This window comes from Grus americana, chromosome 15 (genome assembly GCF_028858705.1).
Source record: "Grus americana isolate bGruAme1 chromosome 15, bGruAme1.mat, whole genome shotgun sequence".
Classification (NCBI taxonomy): Eukaryota; Metazoa; Chordata; class Aves; order Gruiformes; family Gruidae; genus Grus; species Grus americana.
In genome coordinates this window covers 429,118-443,933 of record NC_072866.1, presented here as the reverse complement: position 1 = coordinate 443,933, position 14,816 = coordinate 429,118, and the positions used below count along the sequence as shown (strand labels likewise).

The 14,816-nt window shown below is 45.6% G+C and overlaps 1 protein-coding gene across 4 annotated transcripts in view; it reads right to left on the bottom strand.

Moving 5' to 3' along the window:
* Nucleotides 1-14,816, bottom strand: part of IFT140 (intraflagellar transport 140) — a 97,374-nt gene that overhangs the window by 2,900 nt on the left and 79,658 nt on the right. For all 4 annotated transcript variants that reach the window (XM_054842588.1, XM_054842589.1, XM_054842587.1 and 1 more), the window contains 7 exons: nt 6,326-6,503; nt 3,509-3,699; nt 2,368-2,463; nt 1,869-2,001; nt 1,634-1,777; nt 1,108-1,236; nt 740-922 (listed from right to left, as the gene is read on the bottom strand). In XM_054842588.1, coding sequence (XP_054698563.1) covers nt 740-922; nt 1,108-1,236; nt 1,634-1,777; nt 1,869-2,001; nt 2,368-2,463; nt 3,509-3,699; nt 6,326-6,503 — 1,054 coding nt within the window. The remainder of the gene's footprint in view (nt 1-739; nt 923-1,107; nt 1,237-1,633; nt 1,778-1,868; nt 2,002-2,367; nt 2,464-3,508; nt 3,700-6,325; nt 6,504-14,816) is intronic.

Sequence of the window (14,816 nt, the reverse complement as noted above, 5' to 3'; positions counted from 1 at the left end):
CATTTTGTCTCTTTGAACATGACGCTCTCAGAGACATGCAAGTTGGATTTATTAGGCATGGTTGATTACGTTAAGGTTTTCAGCAAATACAAATAAATACAGGCATTTGAAAGATTTTGTTAAATATTTTGCTACTTCCCATATAGGAACAAATCACGAGTAGGAACAAATTATGAGTATTCTGGCTTTTAGCCCAGAGAAGGGCTGCTGTACCGTTGCAATACATGGAAGAAAGGAAGGTGTAGGAGCTCATTGAAAAGGAGGGGGGATAGGACTGCTTTGGTACCCGGCGGTTGGGGGAGGCTGAGCTGCCAGCACAGTAACAAGGGCATGGCAGAAGTGCCTAAAAGGTTCAGTGAGAAATAATGCGACTTAACTACATTGGTGGTATGACAAGAGGGACAGCACTGATTTTTTTTTTTTTCTTTTTTTGACTGATGATGTTACAATTTCCATGTCTCCAAATATGTTAGGGTAGAGTAGGAGTTTTTCTTTACCCAAGAGTGCAAAATCTGCAGGTTTTAAGCCAGAAATAAGATAAAAAGTCAGGAAGCCATTTCTGGAGTTGAACCAGTGGGCTGACGCCCCACGAGTTGTTGGCATGAGAGGAAACTTTAAACCTCACAAACGTCTCCACGTACCTGTTTAGCAACGAAGATAAATGTACGCGGATGCATGCGCACCCCTGTTGTGCTCTTCTTTACCCGTGCGCAGGGGAACCAGAAGAGCTAGAGCTTACCTTTTTGGCTGTTAGCAGCAACTCCATTGCCTTCTCATACTGAGCGTGTTCAATAAAAAAATCCGAACAGCGGGCTAGCAGAGCTGGGTCTGATTTCTCATCCAGGTCTTCAGCAATTAGCTGTAGGGCCCCGAACTGCTGCGTGGCAAAGGCTAACTCCAGTGCTTTGGAGAAGTGTCCTGCCTGCAAAATTAAGAATGAGTCTTTAAAGACTAGAATAAACACTGCAGAATCAGTTTACAGGATACCCTAGAGTTGATTAATAAAGCATTACCCACCATGAAGAAATGACTAACAAACCGTTCCTCTGCTGTAGGAACCACTTCAGTTTAAAGTTTGGCATTTTTTTTACTAAAAATGACATTTACCTTGTGGTATAACATGACAGCTCTGTCCATTTGCTCCCCCTTTTCCTCATAATAGCAGGCTGCCTCTATCATGTCTTCTGGAGAGCTCAGAAGAGCCAGGTTCATCAGCTGATCATCTAAATTGTTCTCCTGTTCAAAAGCAAAGATCTGGCTCTTGGAATGCAGCGAACAATTTCATACCAAGCCTACAGCTCTGTACTGTCACATAACAGCCCATCAACCCCTTCTGTGTAAAACCTATACCAACCCAAGTAACTTGAGCTGCAACAATGCTAATTTGTTTCAGGCAGTTTTCTGTTGAGCTGTACAAGAAAATAATGTCCCACACAAGCAAACCTTTATTGATACATCTTTGGTAGAAGATGCAGGCAGAAACCAGAAGCATCTTCATAGTGGGCTGTATCTGAGCAAGCAGTGTCTCACAAGAGAGAAAGGGCACAGCCAACTTGTCCCGCTTCCATTCTGTGGGCTGCCTGAGGACTGAATCCTACTTTGCTTTTGGACATGAATGTACCTTGTCGCATACCTTGCACAAGCGGATGGCGTTGTTAAACGCCTGGGCCCTGGTGTAGAAATGTACAGCCTGCTTGATTTCATCCTGACTCTCGTACTGGCGGGCCAAGTGATATGATGCTGCCCAATTCCCCGTTTCATTTGCTATTTCAGCAGCCTGAAAAGGAAATCATACAGCTTTACTTTGTGCCCATACTCATCCCAGGAATGAGAATTCTATGGAAGCAGATGGGAGGAGGCTGCCTTACCTTCTGAATGTTGCCCTGAAAGCAGTGGATGCGGACTAGGGAAAAATAATCCTGAGCCAGTGCATAGTATTTTAGTGCAGATTCCATATCTGCTTGGCTCTCCAGATACTGTGCCCACCATTTCCACAGGCTCCTAGAAAAGCAACAATATTAATTGTAGTAGCAAGAATTGCCAGAGACTGCATTTTTCACTCCTGGAGATCTTGAACTCAAGACTAGATACATTTTTTTTAGAATGTAGACAAGACTTTACCCCCCTGACTCAAGGGTGACATTCAAAGGTCTGCACTATAAGGGAGGTCAGCCTAGATATCTAATGTGGCAGTTGTTGAGCGAGACGTAGCATAATCCTGAGAAGCTGTAAGAGGCTCATAATGAATAAGGCAGGGGCTGAACTTGCGGCTGAGAGGGTTCACACGCCTCCTTCCCTGCTCTCTTCACAAGTTGTATTTCAGACCTGAACGTCCCATTTGGGAGAAGGAACAAGCATAGCACTGACTTGTCTTTCATCTTGTTGACGTAATTCTCCAGGGCTTGTAAGTCTTCAGAGAGCATTCGGGGTACCTCGAACCTATGCGTGTCTGACTTCTCGTAGCTGTAGAGAAGAACATATTAGATGTGAAACGACTGCCTTCTTATTAGCTCACTTCCTGTGTTAAAAAATCCACTTAATGTTGTTTGACAGTCATAGAGTGACACCACTGGTAACACTGCTTCGTTTGTGTTAGTAAGGCCACTGTAAGACCAGTTGCAGTCTGCCAGCACCATCAAAAATAAAATGTTCAGTGGTCCTGCAAGGCACCTGGAATCAGGGAGGCAATGTGATCACAGGACAGTAAATACTCTAAAAGTGCCAGTGACAGCCCAAGGAAATATCCCAGAAGGCTCCCCAAGCATCAAGCACATCTCTCTGCAACCTGAAAAGGTCGTGAGAGCCTGGGGCTCCTCATCCTGCCTGGTCCTTCTGCCCTCCACTGCAACTCCAGCCTTGTTTCCACTACCAGGAGATGACTGCACTTTGGCCGCCATCCCCGTTGAGTCTCCCCTCACCTCCCAGCCCACCTGGATCATCCACTGGGTCTGTCTGATCACACCAGAGCCCTGCTTTGACTCTGAACAGAAGTCACCTTATATTGTGGGGCTTCATATGGTACAAATCATATGAAAAACCAAGACTTCAAACAACACATACAACACATGAAAAAATCACCTCCCCTAATTCTCCAGGGACTCATCAGTCACAGGAGAGGACCAGGTGCCAGAGGCACCCACGGCAGACTAAATTCTGCCACAGCAGTTGTGTCTGGGACTCTCGGGAGAAGTGAACAAGTGGGTTTTGTCATGGAAAAGGAAGGAGAAGAGGGCAGTGGTCTTCCAGAGGCAAGCCCAGGATTGGGTACTAGCGGGGTTTGGCTGTTGGCCCAAGACACTTAACCTTTCTGCCGCTAAGCTTTATTAGCCTGGGAGGTGCTGGCACATTTATAGTAACAATGCTTTCACTCCATGAGATAGAAAGCACCAGAAACAGGAAAAGACTTTAATTATTAGTAGCCATCACCAGACATCCTCCTTAGCCTGCCTCCAGGCTTCACAGCAGAACCAGGCTCCAGCTCCCCCAGGTGCCACAGGCTGGGGCTTACTGGCTGAGGGCAAGGCTCTGCTCGCCGGTCGCCTCCAGGTGCTTGGCGTAGTTGTAGTACGTGGTGCGTAGGTGAACCCGATCGTGAGCTTCGGCTGTCTTGATGGCTTTCTGCCACTGGTTTGAGGCTTGATAGAACTTGTTCAGGAGGTCGTAGCGTTTGCAAGCCTTGTACAGTCGCTCCGCATCCTCCTGAAGGAGAGCAAACACGCACCTCGTTAGCTCCGACCGGTGTTTCGTAGGTGTCATTCACAACAGGCACTGCACTTCTGAGTAGTTTATTAGTGCAGGTCATTGTAATGCAATTAAAGTAACAATAATTCAGGCAGGGGGTTTAACCGACTAAATATACATAGCCTGGAATAGCACGTTACTGGGAAACAGGATGTTTATGTGAAAATAAGGAAAGCACTCAGATCCTGGCATTTACTGAACGGTATCAACTGGGGGGGTGACACGAGCAAGCCATCAACAATTAAACGCTGCCATCAGGAGCGTAAACCATTTCAGAAAGGGGAGATACGCTCCTGTGGCTGCCTACCCAGAGGTGAGGTCCAGGAGAAGGTCCTAGGCCAAAACTAGGGGGTTTGGCAAGAAGGCGTTACGTGCCAGGGGACCCCGGCAGCTCTGAGCAGGTCTCAGAGGTAGCAGTGCTGTTTGTGGATAACTGAGACCCATTCCTGGGAATAAATGCTATTAATTTAAGACGGAATTAGAACAGGAGGATTTTGCAATGCTGATGCAAGGGTGAGCAAATTTGGAACTATTATTTTTACGCTCTGAGAGGTACTCCTGTGGAAGGAGCATTTTCCTGCTCCACCCGACTGCTGTCCAGCTGAGCACTATATTTAGTAAATTGGGATTATCTGTCCAAGACAGAAAAATAGTTTCTGTCTCTTATTGTTTCAAATTCAAAAAAAGCATAGAAAGTAGAGATGGAAGATGCCTGCGCTATGATTCCGTATGAGTTGAAACAGAACTCCATTCATTTTGCTACAGTTCCCCTCCACTTGTCCAAACAGATTTAAATATCCAAAACAAGAAGTATTGACACTTTTCAGCCTCAGAGCTTTCTCTGCCAGGGAGCTTTTCCAAACATTTAGTTTGAATTTTCCTTTCCTTCTTCGCTTTAACTCAGAACAGTTACTCTATCTCACTAGCATTTATACTCTTAAAATAGTTGTAGATTGCTAAACACCTTTTTTAAGCCAAATTCTAATTATTCAGCTCTCTTAAAGACTTCCTTGTCTGTGAAATCTTTCCAAGAGCTTAACAATTTGCACTGATTTTCTCTGAACTTCTTCCAGTTCATCAACATTTTTTTTCTGGTAATGAGATACTTAAGAGTGGAAGTCAGCATTCCAGCTGTAGCTGCAGCAAATACATAGACCGAAGTTACCAAATCAAAGCCCCAGGATGTGGTGTCTCATCAAACCCAGCCCCAGATTTTTGTTGTCATAACACTTTGCCATTTTTTTAATCTAATTTGTGATTGTCTATGAACTGTGGGGTATTTCATCGGTTCTCCTTTCCCAGTTTTTCCCTCTTATAGATCATATCCTTGGATCTTTTATGGCTCCCAAACTAAAAAAATCTCTGCTTTTCTTACGGATCATTGATGAAGACATTAAATAAAGGTGAACTGAGTGGAATACATGCTCTTATTACTCATCTAACTCAACAGCTCTCCGGTCACTTTTTGATCCACATGATAATGCTGGTCTCAAACCCCAGTTTAGATCTCAGTTCTATTGTTAATTAAAGGGAGTGGGTTCAGTCTACAATAAAGAGACATGGGAGAGACAAGGTCCGTTTTGGTATGTATTCGCTGCCAGGTCAGGCTCCAGGTACAGGTACAAGGGACAGTCACCCTGCGCACCAGACCACGGGGAGAACAGCCTGGTGTCCTCTGGCCGTGCTGGATCCGGGGAAGTCACTGCCCACGGGATGGGAGAGGCCAGGATGGAAATCTGGGCGACTGTAGTGGAGCATCCCTGGGACAGCACAGGCAGCAAATGTGACTCGCCAGAGCTCTCCACCCCCGCAGGAAACATCAATTTTGCCTAAACTACTTCAGTGCCTTAAGCCAGCCCTCACTCTCTGCTAGAACACAGCTTTAGCCTTTCACTCTATGAACAAGCATGTCAAAATGGAACCTGCATTTCCCATGTGTTTGTTGAAACATTTTAGCTAGACTATTTTAAAGTACATCCTTTTTCTGAATCCAGTCAAACCTAGAATGATTAAGCTTGGAAGAACTATGCCCCAAGAAAACAATTTTTCTCTTTAATGTTTCACACATAAACCATCCTTAAAAGATGCTGAACTTCATTCAACAATTTCCTTCATTCAGCAATTTTTCATATGGGAGTAAAAGTCCCATATAAATTCGGTGCAGCAGTTAAGTAAACAAATGAATTTGCTATACCCCTACACGGCTATGGCTCCTGGTACTCTTACTTCCAGGCATCAGATTCTGCCATGCTCATTCTCACCTGCTCTCGGAGGAACAGAAAAGGGCTCAGGGACTGCTGAGCCCCTGGAGCTCAGGGAAACCCCTGCTCAGTGTCGCGCAGGCATCGTGCAGCACGGGGCTGTGCAGCGCTGAAGGAGACGCCTGTCTCCCTTGGGCAAAAACTCAACTTAGGAAAATAATGTCAGAACTATTCTTCATCACTCCTTGGAAAGCTGGCAATAGGTTTTATTCCCCTTCAAGGTTTTTGCATCTCGGAGTTTTAAAAAAATGATCAGTTTCTCATTTTTGTCCCTAGTTAAGGGGGGTGGATATTCCCGGACGCGTGTGGTCGGCGAGGTTTACCAGCATGCCCAGCTGAACGGCCAGCACCGCCACTCTGGCCTCCTGCTCTGGTTCGCACTCAGCCTCCCTCAGTGCCTTGGCTCCTCTTGCGTGACCCATGTTCCCAAGGCAAATTTTGGCAACGTCGAGCCTCTGAGTCTTCACACACATGCGAGCCATGTTCTCCCAGACAGCCTCACTGTGAGGAGTGGAAAAGGAAAGGAGAGCTCTTATGGTGTCACCTGTAAGGCTTGGGGACTAAGCAGGTAAGATGCAAGGAAAGAGGAGAGCGTGAAAGGGAAAAACCATTAGTGCGCTGGACACTTGCTGGATGTAACGGAGAGACTCCAGTTGCTGTGTGAAGATTGCAGAGGAACAGAAGCAGGCCTTAGACGTAAAGGTTAGTTCTGGAGCTGAACGCCCACAGCCTTACAGAAATACTGTGTTTCGTTTGACACCAATATCTACACAAGAGCAGTATATAAACATTTCTCGTGCACCCATCGCTGTGGTTCTTGCTGTAGCTGCAACATATAGACATTCACAATACCCCCAGGTCGATGTTCAGAATTCAAAAGAAAAAAATATGAGAAAAGTCTTATATACACAAACGTTACACTGGAAATGTCGTGCTGCCGTCCTGCATAGCTCAAACGTGGAACAGCCACTAGGAGCCTAACGGCTGCCCTCTACAACTGGGCATGACGTGTAGGCAACGACTGACCCCACTGTCATGGCCTGACTTAAAACTTGGATAAAAAAACGGCACAAAGAGAAGCTTTGCAATGCTCAGAATGAGAACTCCTCAGGGCTAAGAGCTCACACTTAACATTGCAAAATCCTCTGCCAAGACAGAGGCAGGGACTGGCTGAGCACCGCGCTCCTGTGCGGGAATGTCAGGGCTCAGCCGGCAGCATTGCTCCACAGAAGGACCGCGACACGTGGGGTGACAAGCAAAGACTTTCACAGGTTCTGTTTACATTTGAGGCTCTTCAGAATAAGGTACAAGATGTTTGACTAATAGAAACCATAACCATTCAAAACACGGGATTTTTCAGCGTGTGAACCTCAGCAGATGTATGGTCTGTACAGTTCTCAGACACCACCACAGCACACAGTAAGTATCTAAACGATAAAAGCGGGGGGGGGGGGGGGGGGAGAAAGAAAAAAAGAAAAGAGTTGAATGACACTTCAGGTCCTGCATCTGCAAGCAAATCCCCTTCCAGTTTTCCTATGATGAAAATGTTTTTCTCTTCCCCATTGCTGTGGGAAAGCCCTGCACAAACAGGGGAAAGTGACTAACCGGGAAGCGGCGAAGCAGATGAGACACGACGTGCTGTCAAACACATGCGATAAAGAAACACGGAGAAAAAAGGCTTTGCCTAATTTACTTTACAATTAGAACATCTTTTATTTGCAACTACAACTGGTATAAATTTTCCAGGTAGTAATCACCATAAATATGTGGCATACACTTCGTTAAGGCCAAATGGTATAGAGAAAATAAAAATAGGATCAGAAGTGATAAATCAGGGCCATGTCTGACTATTTTACTGAACTTCTTACATCTGCCTGTCTGTGCTGAATGTGGTTCAAACACAGCCTCCTCACGTACTCTGCTCCGGCACGTCCGAGTTCCCCAGACCGGGGAGCCAAAAGGAGCACTGAAACGGAGCGCAGCCACTTCTGAACCGGAAAGGCCTCACAAAAACTGCACCGCTGGATCCTTCTGAGGGTAAGTTGATGCATCTCTACGCCATATAGAAATGCCGGCATATCAGCAGAAGATGTGACCATCCTAATTTTTGAAAAGTTGGAACTGGTTTCTCTTTTATTCCAGCCACTGCCTGTATCTGGAACTGGAAAAAGGAGGAAAACCGCCTTTACAGAACATTTAGGTGATGATAGCTATTGTCACCTGGCTTGATCAACAAGGACAGTGAGTTCTGGCATTACTAAAAGATGTCAAATCTTGTGCGCATGGGCATGGCTGCGCTTTTCTACATACAAGGAAAATAAATCTAATTTCCAAAATCTGTAGCGTGGCAGAAATTGCCAATAGCTGTTTCACTCTGTGAAGGGTGAAGGAACAGCCTGTGCTGTGCTTTGTCAAACCAACTAACAGCGAGTTTCTGAAAGGAAATCAAAATCTTTCTTTTTCAGAGCCTTGACAACTCACAATTCCCTCAAGGCAGGAAGATGAGAGTTCAGGGGTTGAACAGATGAGTGGATGAGAAATCTTATTTAGACTACAGGGAGTGGAAACTTCTGAAAGGGAATAGACCAACCAGTGTATTTTAAAGTACAAAGTGAAAAGATAACAGTGTATAGAGACCCAGTGGGACTTACAAGATGCTGCTCATCATCTACCGGCTGCACTCTGCTTTCCTGAATGGCAACGGCTCCTACCAACTTCAAAACTCGGTGGGAGCTGCTGCCCCAGGGATTCCTCTTTGGGAGCTCTTGCCCCAGGCATCGCCTGCCCGTGGGCCACCAGACACCAGCCACACGCAGTGGACCACCCAGACGTCCCTCTGCCCCGAGGAGCTGGAGCTCTGCCATCCTGCCTCTTCCTCCTCCACTCCAAACCATTTGCAAAACCCACCTGCAAGGCTGCAGCAGCAGGGCACCGCACACGCCAGAACTCAGCACTGTGGTCAAACTGGCCAAAGACCCCGGATTTGCAAGTGTTCACAGCAGAGCAGCGCTTGCACGGACTTATCCAGCACAGAGACCAAAGCAAGAGACGGGCTAAGAGCAGCTCACCAGCACAAGTATCTATGAAACGTGAAAACATTGCCTCCCTCTGACCACCCCTTCTCCTGCCTCTGCCCTCCACAAGTGCTTGAAGGAACATTTCATCTGATGGACCTGGCCCGGCTCTGCGCAGAGGAGTTCCCATCATCCCACTGGAGCTACGGACACCAGCTGCATGGGGACAACCCACAGCCAAACCTTCTCCCCTGGTCCATGTGGAGTGGTGGCAGAGGCTGGTTATCTCCAGTAGACATGTCCCTCACAAGACGGACCTTGCTCTTTTTAACTTGTATTATTATGAAACAGACTACGACACTGGCAGGAATATCCGAGAAAACCAATATGTAAAAATAGACACTATGGCAGCAGATGAAAGTTCTACCCAGGGTGATCTTGGGGAGAGAAAAATGAAACTTAACACAGAGGTGAGAGAAATTGGACCTTTGTCCGAGAAAGGATTCTATCTTGTGTTTCAGGATGTAGGGGCCTGCATTGCTTTAGTCTCTGTCAAAGTCTACTACGAGAAGTGCTGGTCCATCATTGAGAACTAACATTGAAATAAGATTGTTATTTCAATTTACTTCCCACAGCAAAATATTAGGAAACTGGTTCCGCTTTGAGAAACCATTGATTTGAGCACCACGCTCCATATACTGCTACTAAGGTACCCAAGTATTTCTGACACAGCAACATACTATTTGATTGCAAAGACCATCTTCATTTGCATATATTATATATTTATTAATATATTTATGCTTGTATTTATTAATTTAAAAATAGTTCTTAAAAACTAGAAAGGCCCCAGAGTAACACCTCCCTGTGAAATGCAAAAAATAAGAGGCACTTTCAAAAATAAATACACTACCACATCACACACAGGTCTCACTGCCTAACAGAGGCACGAACCACGACACTGCTGACCACCACAGAGCACCGCGACCAAGCCTCGGCTGCGCAACGGCACAGACCGTGTCTCACTGGGGGATTATGTGGCAGCTCCACAGCCCCAAACCTGGGCCAGGGCCAGGACGCTGGGACTGATCCCCCCCCAGCTCCTGGGACTGATCCCCCCCCAGCTCCTGGGACTGATCCCCCCCAGCTCCTGGGACTGATCCCCCCCCAGCTCCTGGGACTGATCCCCCCCCACCTCCTGGGACTGATCCCCTGCACCTCCTGGGACTGATCCCCCCCACCTCCTGGGACTGATCCCCCCGCAGCTCCTGGGACTGATCCCCCCCCCACCTCCTGGGACTGATCCCCCGCAGCTCCTGCAGAAAGACCAGGGGACCTTTAGCCAGAACCTCGGTTTTACCTTCAGCCTGAAAGGACACCTCCAGCCTCTCCACGCTGTGGCTGATCAGAGAGAAGAGACACTTATTGTAACACCAAATTCTGTTTTAGAGATTTCCCTTGCACACTACCGAGCTTGAGGCAGTGGGCAGACTCGCTAGCAGGAGCAGGCAGGCCTGCAGGCAAGGGATGGGTTTAGAGAACAGAACTACCTGGGAAGGGTCAGCAACACGCGTCCGTGTTTGTGTCTCAGGAAGACCAGCCTTGGCCTTGGGATGGCACAACCTCCCTCGCAGGTGGACACCGCCACCAGAGCGGGTCCTGCCCCCCCAGTTTTTCTGTCCCTCGGGAATGTGGGCAAATTAATGCAGGTCTGGTTAAGGAACAAGAACCAGGAGGTGCAGAAGAGGCTCACATAAATCCCAGGCAAAACCACGGTTTATCTGTCAGCCGTTAGTGTAGCGAGAAAGATGAATCTGTCCTTGCATCCCTAAAAGGCAGCAACTCTCCTTTCCAGGCCTGGCCCCACCATTGCAGATAAAATGCCAAGTAATGATTTACCCTGCCCCCAGCTCATGCTCTGGGAATTTCCTGTTCTTCCCCTCCTCCTCCTCCTTTTCTCCCCCCAGGAAAGCTGCTTGCATCTGTATTTCATCAGCCAAAGCTGGAAACTTAATGAAGACCAGACGCAGCAACAGCACGAGCAGAGCCCCAGGAACGCGCACCCCCAGCGTCCCGGGGGAGCGACGCCTCCCCGGGAGCAGACGAACAAACGATCCGCTGCTGCACCCCAAGCTCCCCAGGCTCCAGGCCACGCCAACAGCGCTACGGATTCGGAAAGCAAACTTTGACGACTCTTAAGACTGGACACAAGTTTTACCACGTATTTGATGAAAAAGTTTTTCTGCCTTTATATCTGATCTTTTGCATCTGTTTTTCTCTAAAACTATGTTTACAGCATCTAGGAGTCTGATTTTTACAATCTCTTCTGTTCCTGTATAGTTTTCATTGCCCATTTTGCGTGAAAGTTTAAAGAAAAAAAAAAAATCCAGCAAATGGAGTACTGTTTAGAAGTGCTGGAGATTTATATGTCTGAAACATCTCACTACAAAATCCCTCTCCCTCTGTTTAATGGGGTATATTTGGAAAATGAGCATGTGTTCCGTCTCTTGCCTCTCTTGCCTCGAAATATCTTGATCAGGAGATAAAAAAGAATCTCTCTTCCCAACGTGGGCCCCACTTTGTTGAACAGGATCCTAAGCATGTCGCTTTAAAAGCCTTCTGTTTAATGCACAGGGAAATACTAACATAAGCTATAATATCTGTAATACTAATAGCACATACATGATCTGTAACACTGTATTATATCTAATATCTAATAATATATTATTATGTCCCGATGACACTGTATTATGTACAATATATCATAACGTATTATTACGTCCCCAATGCACACATCCACCTGGAGCGGGGGGGTGTCCCCTTGTGCCTCGGGCACAGCCTGGGCTGTCAGAAATGGAACTAAAGCCAGCGAGTGGGAGAGCTTTTGCTGCCCTGGCGGCGGGGGCAAGGAAGCTTCACCCCCCCCCAAGACAAACCCTACGAGCCGCCCAAAGCAGATTCTCAGCAGCTCGGCCAGCCGGGGCAGCGGCGGATGTCTCGTCCTGGTGCGAAGCATTTGCTGCGAGACTCTCCCTGATGCGAAGGCTGCCTGGGCTGGCCCGGAGAAACGCTGCGGCGCTGGGCACACCCTTCCCCAGCCTCCGCCTGCTGCCTACGTGCTGCTTGGGGCTGTTTTCTGTGCAAAGGAAAAGGATGGGACAAAGCAGGTGCTGCTTCCTAGGGAAAATTAACAACATCTATTCCTATTTTTCAAATGTTAAGCCCTTTCCTGGGTTTCAGTAACTTAAAAGTTGCGCCTTCCAACCCTTGAAAAAATACATGTCAGAATAATGATGTCATCTGACTCAAATGGACAACAGTGGGTGATTCTGACCAGGTAACTCATTTATGACCAACTTTACGTACACGTGATTTGATAGACCAGTGACAGGACAAAAGCATCACGCTGGGGACCATAATGGCTTGGACATGGGCAAGTGCCACCTGAGGTGAGCAGGCATGAGACGCTGATCATTCAGAAGTACTACATAAAATTTTAACACATCTGTAAAAACGGACACTGATCTTCTGTTCAAACCACTGCAAAATAAATAGAGGAGTTAAACCATCACAATCAGTGGCTTACTGTCTGTTCTCTTGTAACCCAGAAAAAAGTCAGGACGTGAATAAAAATGAAGTTTTATCTTATGATGTGGCTAAATTATGCTAGATGCTTTTAAAATGCATTTATTGGATTCTGGTTATCCCCGTTCAGTGAGACTAAAAGATATCAAGGAACTAAATCATATATCAAAAGCTGCAACAATGCACCGGGACTCTTGCTAGCGTTACTCATACTGAATGAGTGCTGCTCTGAGAAACATGGCAGGCATTTTTCCATGCATGATCAAAACACTGAAAGTTGTCTAGATTATTCCTAAAAACTCTTTCCTGGCAGAAACAGAATATTTTATAAAGCAAGAAGAGCTTTACAGAATAGTATCTATAATATCCTGTTAAATACATAGTTTCGTCTATTCCAAATTTATCCTGAGAAAAACCAACACCAAGCTATTGTTCAGTGCAAATTGTATCAGACAAAACACTTGTGTCCTATGGAATGCGGTAAGCACTGCTACTCAATATACTTCTGTACATTTATCAGTAGGGGAGTGTCCATTAAGGTGATTTTTTTTTTTTAAAGGATCAAAAGGATTCCTGGGTTGCTTTGTACCGGAAGCACAAGATCTCTAAGTGAAGAGAGAATATCACTGACTGTGAACGTGCCAACAAGAACCATTTGATTAAAACTGTTACAAAAATTCATAACTGAGCCATTTTGGTATGAGCAGGCTAGGAAAATTTAACAGATCTTTGCAAAACTCATTTAATTTTAACTTAGTGCAATCTATTCATTTGGGGAATTGCCCAATTTTACATCTTTAGATATTGTTATTAGTTGAACAGAGTGATAAAAAGCCATTTGCCTACTAAAAAATAATAGAAAAAAAAAGGTTGTGCCCTGCATAAACAACTGTAAACAGAATTTATTGGGTAGTAAATGGACAAATTCAGTATGGACGCAATTAGTTATATGATATAATCTAAATTATTGAGATTCTGAAAATAAAATTGCATTTACATAACTGATTCCTCACCCAGAAAGACCCCCAAAATGCTTTATAAGTGGCTATGCAAAATGTATGGAGAACTTCTTTAACATACCACTGAGCAGAACCACCCTCTGGCATGGAACAATCAATGAGCCAACAGCTACTTCCAGACAAGAACATCCACCAGAAATTTTGCCCTGGGGAGAAAAGTCATGATGTGCTTGCTGAATCAGTGCAGCCAACAGCAGTTACTGCTGCCTTGCGCTGCTCCTCCGATGGTCTCCGTACTGGTGTATTACCTGGGAGGGCTGAAGACCGGAGCACTGCTGTCCCTTCTGTTCTGTAAGCCATAACCAGGGCTCCCAGAAAAATTACCATCATCACGAAAACTAAAAGTCCCAAATAATTTGTGATGTGGCACTCCCCATCAACAGAGAGACAACATGGACTTAAAATTATGCAGCCTTTTTGGAGATGACCACCTCAGCATAGCTAGAGGGATGAAGCATCTGATTTAAGGCCAACTTTGTCACCAGTCCCAGTGCCACCTCCTGTGTCTTCTGTGGCAGTGAACTCCTCCACCTGCCTCACTCGCACCCGTTCCCAGCTGCAACCCACTACGTAGCCACCCACCCATCTGTGGCCACAAACAAGAGGCAATGTGGGAGAGAGAAGAGATTTTTTTTTTTTTTTTCCCCTCTGGGAAAGCTGCCTTAAGTGCAAACTTATTGACCTGCATGGATTTGCATATGTAACACGAAGAATTTCATGTTATCATCTATCTCAAACCACAAACTAATACCATGATGTTTAAATCACCTGGTGCCTTTGATGCTCAAAGACAAGTATGACTTAGGAAGAATGTGATTCATTTTTAATGTTGATGGAATTCAAAAAAGCTTGAATAGTCTCACACCAAATAATTGGTGTGGAAAGAGGAAGAGATGTTACCAAGTTTTAATGATTAGACTGATTTGTTCAGCCTTTGTAAAACACAATTTATTTTTTTTTATATGTAACATGCACAGATTGTGGCATTCTGAAAATAGATACTCAGACTTCAACAAATCACAAAAAATCAAAGACAAGATGGGGCAGAAATAGGTGTACAATTGGGTAGAAGAGATTTTCACTAAAAGTAAATCTCTCGTGACATTATCTGTATATGAACATCATCTGCCTTGCTGCTGAATCACAGGCTTAAAATAATAACAAATAGTTCATGGGTTCATAGAATCCCAGACTGGTTT